Raw genomic sequence first — 10,392 nt, forward strand, 5'->3', positions numbered from 1 at the left:
TATGTGTTTAAAATCAGTTCTTTGTAACTTTATGCTGTTAGCTCTCACCTATTAAGTGCCAGTGTATTGTAAGGTGTCCTGCTTCCTTCAGGATATGTCAACATCTCTTAGAACCATATTTCTTCTAATGGTGTCCAAAATGTGTAGGAAAAGTAGGCAAGGTACAAAGACCCCAAACTACCACTTCTGTGCTTGTCTGAGTCACCTGTGCAAACAGAACTGTGTACTGGTAGTTGTCTATGGAAGAGGATTGAAATCATAGGGCCTCTTAGGCTACTTCTAGGCACTGAATACCTGGGGAAGTCCCAGAGGTTCCAGCCCCTACTCTTGTTAAGATAACAGCAATCCTAATTCATGCACTCAGCTCTTCATGGACTTATCACAGATGTATCAGATACAACACACTCCATACATAGGTCTTAAAACATTTCACAAAGAAAGGGGAGGGGTTTCAATATCATTATCCCATATCACAGGTGGAAAACTAAGGCACAGAGAAGGGAGGTGGCTTGCTTGGGTCACACAGTTGATGGGAGAATTAGAAATAGAACCAATGCGTCTTGGTGCCCAGTGTTCTTCCCTCTCCATCCAGTTGTGCTGCTTCATTGTTATTCATCCACTCCTTTCAAACTGTCATGTACTGGGCAGGGCCTTCAGTGAAGACCACAGGGAGACAGAACCGGCAAGCACTGCATCTGCAGGCAGTTCTTGATACACTTATGCACTAGGGCAACTAACTTTACTATTGTTTTCAAAAATGCATGTTCTGTGGTGTTTGTGAAAGGACCTGTTAATGACAAGCAGGCCATGAAACAAACAAAGGAGGCATTTCCTTTGGCCTCATCTATCAGCTTTTTTAGTCTGTTGTCTGTATCCTAATTAAAGGAACTTCACTTTCTGAACAGCAGAGGGAGCATTCAGAGGAGAGATTTAAAACAACCATTTAAGGCGGTATTTAAAATAGGAATATTTAACACAAGAACCTGGGGTAACCTTGTGAAATTAGTAGGCAACAGGTATCATTAAACAAGAGGAAGTACTTTTTCACATAATGCACAGCTAACTTGTGAAACTCATTGCCAGGGGAAGTTGTGAAGGGCAAAAGTATAACGGGGTTCAAAAAATAATTAGATACGTTTATGGAGGATAGGTCCATTAATGGCTGGTAGCCAAGATGGCCAGGGATGCAGCCCCATGCTCTGTGAACCCCTAAATCTCTAACTGTGAGAAGCTGGGTCTGGATGACCGGATGGATCACTTGATGATTTCCCTGTTCAGTTCATTCCCTCAGAAGCATTTGGCACTGGCCACTGTCAGAAGACAAGGTACTGTGCTAAATAGATCATTGTTCTGACCCAGTATGGCCATTCTTACGTTCTTACGAATATTGTTTGTAGCAGTAAGTCAAAGGCAACCTGGTTTTGCCCAGCTAAGGGCTGTGTATCTAGGTCTGAGAAAGCACCTAGTTGCACAAAGCTGGTCAGAATGAGTTAACCATTGTTCAGATTGGGATATTGTGCGCAGAAATTCTGTTGAAAATGCTTTTTTTTGCAGCCAGTTCCAAGGCTGCATCTCTGCACTGGACGAGTGAGCGAGCTGTCAGCGTTCTCTTGCTGGGTCTCCTCCCTGCAGCCTATCTGTATCCTGGACCTGTCATGGACTATTCACTGGCTGCAGCCCTCACACTCCACAGTCACTGGTAAGCGTAGGTATAAAAAAGTCTGGTAGATGTCTCACCAGGACCAGCCAGAGCTACTCTTTGGGATTATAGTCCTGGATGCAAAGGAGCTGAGAAGCAAATCTATGTGAATCAGAAAGTCCACATTGGAACACCTGGTAAAACACAAGAGCAAAACTCTTATTCCTTGTGTTATTGTGACTGGCATCTTGGCATGTTATAGCCTTGACCAGACTAACACCTGGTACTGTCTGTCATTTTGCCTCTTCATTTAGAAGGCAGGGTAGATACTCCTATTAGGAGAGCATTCTTTCACTCTGTCTCCTGGGTTTATCTCCTTATCCATATCTCATACTTTGCAGACAATAGGAAATCTACCTAAGGGGGACTATTGGTTGTCTTTGGCTAGTTGGTTATATATGGCCTTCAGATCTGACTGTTTCAGAGCATACCCCTAAAGCAGCATCAGGACAGATCTGTGCTTAACTAAGATCTCCAAGGGAAACTCAGGATTTTATTGATAGCTCTTTTTCCTCAAAGCCAGTACAGAGTCTGGGCATCAGCTTAGCATTAGAGGGCACTGTATTACTGGAGGTGCCATCTTTTGGGTGAGACAAAAATCAGTCTTGACTACACGTGCTTGTTAATCCCCTGGCATTTTTGCAAGAGTCAGGATGTTGGTCCTGAATCCTGGCCAGATATCTTTTTGGGTAACTCCACTTTACCTCCCTAAATTCCTTTTTCAGTTTCAGTTGGGTACAGTACTTTTCACTTCCTGTGGCTGTATAGCTGTTAAACTGCTGTAAGTTTTCGACCAGAGGATGTTGCATCCATGAGGGTGTGTTTATCTGTCTATGTAGCCCCCATCATTCAAGTACTTTAAAATGGAAATAGCATCACTCTTACTTTTCAGCCTGTAGGACAAATGGTTTGACACTTCTGTCAGATTAGTATTTGTATGTGCAAGTGCATGACTCACTGAAGGAAAGCTAATCAAATAAATCTTTTTGATATTTAATTCTGATTTTGCTGAGGCTTATGGTTTCTATCTGATGTAAGAATTCTAGGTCAAACTCCTGTGAAAGTTCTGTTTACTGCACTCACAAGCCTCTCCTGACTGGCAGGCAGGTAGTTGTCCTTGGAGGTCTCTTAGGTTGCTTTAGCAAGGCCAATGGAAGGCTTTGACTGTCAGGACATATTCTGAACTAGACTCTATATTCAGTGAGGAGCCATTGCAGAGAACAGAGCACTGGAATGATTTAGACGAAGACCTGCTGCTATGTTTTGTACTAGGTGAAATGCTATAAGGGTCTTTGGCTTCATTATTAGATATGAGTGGCAATAATCCAGTTTGGAGATCATGAATGTGTGGATCACTGCGGCCAAGTCTTTGTTTGACAGGAAGGGGCACTGTCTTCTAATCCGCCACAGATGGAATTATTGTATGCCATGTTGTTGTAGCTATGTGGGTCCCAGGGTATTGGAGAGACAAGGTGGGTGAAGGAATAACTTTTATTGGACCAACTTGTGTTGGTGAGAGAGACACGCTTTCGAGCTACACAGTTAGCTGTGATACTCTAGTACCTTTCCCAGACCTGAAGAAATGCTCTGTGGTAGCTCAAAAGCTTGTCTCTCTTGCCAACACAAGTTGGTCCAATAAAAGATATTACCTCACCCACCTTATCTCAGATGGAAATGGACATTTTCTGCCATAGTTATTCGGGCATCCAAAAGCACTGAGGAGCCCAAAAGTATCCTAAGACAATCTGAAGACAGTTGCCCTCAATAGGGGAATATTCTAATAGAGGCAAGTACTTTAGCATACTTCCCTTTTCCTACCAGCCTCGTCTCACTTTGGTTCAGCTTTAGCCAGCTATTCTTCATCTAGGTGCTGATTTCAACCAAGTATTGAGTAAGCTTGGAGACGTTACTGTTTGCATTCGACATAAAGGGGATATAGAGATGGCTATTTTTGTACTGCTGACATTTCAGCCCAAGTTGTCTCACCAACTCTTTTAACAGTTTCATATTGATATGATTGATAAAGGAGTGGAGAGAAGATCAAGCCTTGTGGAACTCTCCAGGTGAAGATTTTTGGAGGTAGAGGAACAGTGTCCCATAATAATCCTCTGGGTTTGGTTTGAGAGGAAGAATCTGAGCTCTCCTAGGAGTGTCTGTTCCCACTACAGCTTCTTGGAGATGGGACAGGAATCTTTTGTGATGAGCCGGTATTAGATACCCGAGACCGGTCCCTCAGCATTATGGATATACTTCCCTTGTCCACAACCAGGTAATCTTCCAGTGCAAAAAGTTCTCTCTCTTCACCGGGTCCTGGCTAAGAGGGATCAAGGATACTGGCATATGACAGGTAACACTGGAAACTGTCCGACTAGCTACTAGATTAGTTTGCTTAGGCGAAGGGGGCTTAGACACTGTGAAGTCTTTGGTGTCAAGCAGTGGTTTATTCTAATGTTGGTTGGCATGTTGCCTGGGTTAGGGTGCATGTTAGATTTCTCTAATCAAAGGAGGTATTGACAATCTGATAGTAGGAATCTCAGATGTTCCCATATCTCTTCCTATCCAGGAAGGACAGGAGTTGGAGTCACAGGTGGGCAGTGAGCTGATTGTCAGTGCTTCCATGAAGCTCTGTGGAAGAAGGGCGAGTGTATCTGGTCCTGCTCTTGACCTTGTTGCTCACCCAGGTGGTCTTCCTGGATGAGGTTGATCTTCTCTGTGAAATAAGGTAATCCCTAGCATGAAGGAGTTCTGTGCTTGGAAGGAACAGTCTGGGTTTATGGTATGGGAAAGTCTTATACAGGATGGCTTTGCTTCCTCTGCAGCAAAGGAGAGGTGGGCTCTTTGCCTCCTGTACAGCAGTGGCATAGATTTGTAGACATTCCTTTTGTCTTCCTTTTTCAGGCTGCATGTTCCACTTCCAGTGTTTGTTTTCTTACCTTCTACTCTTCGAGTTGCAGGTTGTGTGAGTGTCATAGTGGTCTGCAGGGGGGCTGGAGAGATGGCTATCATGCTACAGTGTTCTATGGCAGTAGCAAGGAGTGGCTGGAGTGTCTTGCTAATTCTTATACTACTTGGCCTCTTGGTTGGATAGAATTTTCTAAGTTTTAGAATTTAGCAGGATCCCAAGAATTTTCAGGCCTGGGGTTTGGTTGTGGTGGTTTCTTGCCTTGTGACAGAAAGCTTTTTCCCTACCTGGAGGTCAGACATGAGAGTGTGTGTGTGTCATACTCATTTCATGGTGTGGCTGTGTACGCATGCATCCAGAAATTACCTATGGTGGAAAGTTTGAATAGGAGACATTGAGTAATTGTTTTAGTGACATGATCATCCATATAAATGTTGATATCTATCAAGATGATGCGTCTTCTGACTTTCATCACCAGGTCAGACGGCATTTTTTTCTGCTCCTCTGGGAAGACTTTTCTATCTGGTGGCTTATAGATGAATAGGATGCCCTGGTGAGTATAGTCTCTCTCCTTGCAGATTAAGCGGACTTTAGCTCAAGAGAGCTTCTCCTACTTTTTAGCCAGGAGGGGATTAGATTGGCTACTTCACCTCCAGATTTGTGCTCCGTCATGCTGTGTTGGAGAGAGGAGCAAAGAAACAAGGGAAGATGACACTGAAACTGCAGTATCAGTCTGCCAGGTTTCTGTGATGTAGTTCAGGCTTGGCAGCTCATCAGTGAGAAGACCATGGATAGTGAAGGACTTATTGAGCATTCATCTTGAACTTATGAGGCTGAGGTCCTGAAGTTTCTAGGTTTGTGTTTTGTTTGGTCCATGTGAAATATCTGTTTGCTGACTGCAACTGATTGACTGTAGTTCTTTAGTCATCTTTCCCATACACTAGAATTTCCTCTGTTCACTTCTTCCTGTTGGGGAGTTCCACAGGTGTGTGGTAGGCCTAATTGACAGTGTTGCCATTCTTATGATGTACCAGATGTCTAGAAAATGGACTGCTCAACTCCCCAGGTGAGTGAGGTAATAATATCTTTTATGGGACTGACACAGTTGCAACAACATGGCATACAACTCCCCAAGGGTCAGAGTTAAAGTGAATTGTTAGATATAGCTTGTAAATCAGTAGGAAAAACACTTTGGGATTCTCTGGGATGAAAGGTGCTCTCTAAATGTAAGAGAAATGTCCTGAGAGGTCTCAGTCTTGCCCCTTCATAGCTGTGCCAGAACCCTGTGCTTTGCTGAATGGTAGAAGCTCCCCCTGCAGCTGTGAAATCTGAGTCCTGCCTATTTGCTGCTCATCTGAAACATCATCACTGTTAGAAATTCTTTCGCTAAATAAAATTACAGGAAGTGGGAAGTCTTGAAATGAAACCAGACTTAAGATTTCCTACAGAGGTGTCTGCACCCTGTGTGTGTGAGCCTTTCACTGTGTCAGTGGTGGTTCCTGTTTTAGGGGATATTACATATGACATGACATGGCATGGTTTGTAGCAGGATACTGAGTTGTACGGTCTGAGTTTCCTTGTGGGTAAAATATTTGCAAATGCTGACATTTCTTCCATGACTGCCTTGTGGTGATTCTCCAAGATAGCAAATTCTAAACTGGATGTCCACAATAAAAAAAACCCCCCCTTTTTTTTTTTTTGCAGACAATTGGGGGGCTTTCCCCAGCAAAAAACAAGAGCCAACTTGTTCAGTTTTAGTTATCTATTGCTCCAGGATAAACACTCTGTTTTGGCTTTTCTGTTATGACTCATGTAGAAAGCCACAAAATGAAAACGTCCCCCTGCACATGGGGGTTCATAGTTTGAAAATGTTTCTCTGATAGTAAGAAAGTCTCCACTTCCAAAGCAAAGGTTGCAGGGGCTTAAGCTGTTTAGACATCTGTAGGGGAGCTGAATTTTCAGTTACTAAGATGGCTAAGAACAGCCGGCTTGTTGCGCTAGTGACCTGTGTGTGTCAGTCATGCCATCCCTCTGTTTCTCCTGTCATGTTTATTCTGTGATTGCCAGAGGTAGGAATGTGAAAGACCCCTGTGCACCCCGTAGGGTGTTCTACTCATCCCCTACTGGGGAGCTGGGATTTTATTACATTTGGAGCCATTGCTTTGGACTTGAAGTGCATCATTGCTGCTGGGACAATTTTAAAAGGGAAGGCTCTTTAAGCTACTATAATCCCAGTGACAAACCAGAGAGCCCATACTAATGGCTGATCTGAAACTCCAGCATTTGCAGACTTTTCCTCTGGTTTTTCTCCTTTGCTCTCTCTTGGCACTTTGGGAGGGTGCTGAAATCCTGCGTCCTGGCTCTGCACTGCACCTCCATACATTCAAACCTTCAGGTATAAATCTCTACTCAGCAAGTATTGTCATAAACCACATGCAAAACACACTCTCCTGACAGGCCAACCATGATGACTGATGAAGTGAGTGTCAGTACAAAATCTAACTTTATTTGCACAAGAAACCTGAAGTCACTTGGATCTTAGACCAAGCTTCTTTGGCATGTAATATTTATAACCTGACTTTGCCATTCAAAGCAAAAACAGTCAAAGGCTAAGTTATCTATGGTGCAATCAGAGAGCTGCCTGTGGATACATATTTGCTCTCCTTGTGTTTTATGGGGCTTTATACAGAACAGCCAGGGGTGCAGACAGGAACCACTCAGACCCCCCCTACCCTGTTCCACTACCTGGTGGCAGTACATAGCTCTAGCAGTTTGAGAGTTGTCACCCATTGCACTTCCTCTGATTCTCTCTGTGGATTGTAGCCTCTTGACTTCCCCACCTCCTCTTCTGTGTGAATTATAGCCCTCCTCTCACTGCCTTTTGGTGACCCAGGGCTATCAAAATGCCCATCTTCGTAAAACAGGTATCTCTTCCCCATCCCCCAGTGACAGCTGCTTTAGCACAGTGAATCCTGCTAGATTTTCAGGGCTGTTACTCTTCCTTAGTTTGGGAGTGAAATTTACTCATTAACGGAATAGCTCTTAGCTGTGTGTTTCCTAGATACTGTTAAAAGGGTTAGTAGCCAAGTTTTATTTGGCTCAGAAATCACCAGTCAGCACAAACTGTTCTCTGAGTGCCTACAGCTGCCTGCTGAGCAGGAAGTCCTTTTCTACAGCAAAAGCCTCTGAGTAGTGGAGGCACATGGCTCAGTTTAGGCAGATGATGTGGAAACTGAGAAATGTGAGTATTACAAGGGCATTTGTTTCAGGGAAAGTCCCCATAGATGATGGCCAGGAGAGCCAGCCAGATTTGATTAGGGATTGCTCTGGTCTCTTTTCAGCATATTTCTTTCTTTCTTTCTTTGTAGGGGTCTTGGACAGGTTATAACTGACTATGTCCATGGGGAGACATCTATTAAACTGGCCAATACGGGTCTGTATGTACTCTCAGCTGTGACCTTTGCAGGCCTCTGCTACTTCAACTATCATGATGTGGGTATCTGCAAGGCTGTGGCTATGCTGTGGAGCCTCTGAGATGCAACCAAACTGCTGGCAAAACATGATTGTTCCCTGCTGCCTCTGCTTCATCATATTCAAATCATTCAATGAGAGAAAAACAGTAATTAAGAGTACATAGTGCATGGGTAGAAATCCCAATGCCAAGTCATCTAGAAATCTACAATTTGAGCTGGCTCCTTATTGCAAAAGCCAATATCAGTAGCAAAAAAATGGGCTAGAAGTGGGGCTCTGCCAGAAGAGAGGAGTTAGGCTGATGTGAACTGGATTCAGACAAGAGTAAACTAATGCAGCTACAGTGTAATCGGGGTTGAATTAGTAGAGTTATTGTATCAGGAACAGTCTTGGATGGCTGCAACCCATTTTCCGTTTCTGTGGCTGCATTGTTTCGATCGCTGCAGTGTAATTACTGTTTAATTGCCCATTTTGTAAAATGAATTTGGTTGTGGGAAGGTTCAGCCATTGTTTCCAATGTTCCAATTAGTGAAGTGTACACAAGGTGTCTCACATAATGTTCTGAGTGGGCCCTGAGAGTCAGTGTAAAAAAGGGAAGACTTTTTGTTAATCTATACAATAAAGAATTTACAAATGTTGGGTATGTGTGATTCTGACAGTCATTTTTATCCGCTATAAACAGTTAAAATCTTCTCACCATGCTGTCTTGAAGAAGATAGTATTTTAGGAAGAAATCATTATTTATGCAATGCTTAGAATAGATCCAGTGCTGAGTATGTTACTGAGACTGTCCTCTGTTTATAAACCATTCTGAACACAGAAGGAAAGAACGTTTCAGTGCAACTTAATTTCCAGGACTCATGAACTGCATGCAGTTTACCAGTGTAGTTGGATATTGTCTGTTTCTTTCAGCAGCATTCTCTCTAATGGAGAAAATACAACCCACCCACCCACGTGCTTTTCCTGAGTGCTGCCTGTGTGATTCCATAGGGGAGAGACAGTATTGAATTCAAATGGCAAAAACCAAAACCCTCAACCTATGTGAAGAGGGGCCATATTCTGCCACCTTACGTGGATTTCAAGCTCTGCAAAATCATACTTATTTCTGTTTGTTAATAAATAGGAAAGAACGTGATCTCCTCTGATTTACATGCTCATTGTGGCTGTGTAGAGGTTTCCAAAGCCCAGATTAATAGAAGGCAAGGGGGACTTATATGGGATTTTTCAAGCAAGAAAATTGGCTACATTTATTTTTACTGTCAGTCTCATTAACTAATAATTGGAAATATGAAGTTGTTTCACGTTACCCAAGATGGTTTTAAATTTTTAACTCCTTTCTTGACTACTAAGATTTACACATAAGGTCTAAATTTCATTTGTTTTAGAATCTACTCAGCATTTTAGGGCAGTGTCAGTATCACAGCTGTCTTTGGGATAAGAATTCAAATATGGGTGTTCTTGTGTGAAATCATGACTGCAGCTGGCTGCCTGTCAGTATAATGGCTTCCTGCTTGGGAGGATTCAATAGCCATAGAAATAAGTCATCTGTAGTCATTTATGGGATATTTGCCAACTGTCCAGCATAATAAGCGTTTGAATGATAATGGGCCCCAACTGAGTTCTTGGACTGGTGTGAAAGATAGTGGTGAGAGCCTGCTCTTAATTGATTCACAATTACTGTCCCCTATACATGTAGTTTGACTTCTATATTTGGGGTGCAGCTCTAGTCACACCAATGGAGCCATGCGTGGAGAGGCAAAGTCCATGCCTGCAGTTTGGGGGGCAACTCCCCCACTCTCTTAGATACAAATTTCTAGCCTTTTATAAAGTGGCTATTGTCACTAAGGACTTGTCTACACAGACTTGTCTAATCGTACCTCCACCCTTCTGGAAGTCTGAGGTTGGGACAGCATTTAGGCTAGGCAGGGTCCCTCCTGCTGATATATGATGGACAGCCCACCTTTTTCAGGCTATGTCTAACTGTAAGCTAGGTAGCTTGATGAGAGTTAGCATGTGTACAAACAGAGTGTCTGGGGTAGCATGGCTCAGCATGGCTGAGTACGTACCCACGGGTTTCAGGAGCGTTTGTGCTCAGCATGGCTAAGACATGTTGCTGCTCCCCCAATACTGCAGCTACACTACTATTCGTACTTGTGTGTTAGCTATCGCAAGTATAGGTAAATGAGCTGGGAAATCACACCCCTAGCTTGAAAGGAAGATGTAGCTTTTGACAACACCCCCTTTTAAAATACAGTTTCTTCCCCTTTATATATGTGCCTAAGCTGACAAGGTTAGCCCATGTGGTCAGTTCCTAGTACAA

General features: G+C 43.2%; 1 protein-coding gene and 1 long non-coding RNA gene across 4 annotated transcripts in view; both read left to right on the top strand.

Moving 5' to 3' along the window:
* The window catches only part of BCO2 (beta-carotene oxygenase 2), a 91,758-nt gene that overhangs the window by 4,253 nt on the left and 77,113 nt on the right, over nucleotides 1-10,392 (top strand). Inside the window, exons 3-4 of one of the 3 annotated variants that reach the window (XM_038380556.2) lie at nucleotides 1,555-1,699; nucleotides 7,970-8,711. The exons of the other annotated variants lie outside the window; for them this stretch is intronic. Of the exons in view, the coding sequence (XP_038236484.1) occupies nucleotides 1,555-1,699; nucleotides 7,970-8,135 (311 nt within the window). The 3' untranslated portion in view covers nucleotides 8,136-8,711. Of the gene's footprint in view, nucleotides 1-1,554; nucleotides 1,700-7,969; nucleotides 8,712-10,392 lie in introns of those variants that run through there. 3 annotated transcript variants of the gene reach the window in all.
* LOC122457233 lies at nucleotides 3,241-7,063 on the top strand. Its single transcript, XR_006276700.1, has 3 exons — nucleotides 3,241-4,421; nucleotides 5,080-5,154; nucleotides 5,587-7,063. It is a non-coding gene; the product is annotated as an uncharacterized LOC122457233 (long non-coding RNA).

Source organism: Dermochelys coriacea, chromosome 22 (assembly GCF_009764565.3).
Source record: "Dermochelys coriacea isolate rDerCor1 chromosome 22, rDerCor1.pri.v4, whole genome shotgun sequence".
In the NCBI taxonomy this organism is placed as follows: Eukaryota; Metazoa; Chordata; order Testudines; family Dermochelyidae; genus Dermochelys; species Dermochelys coriacea.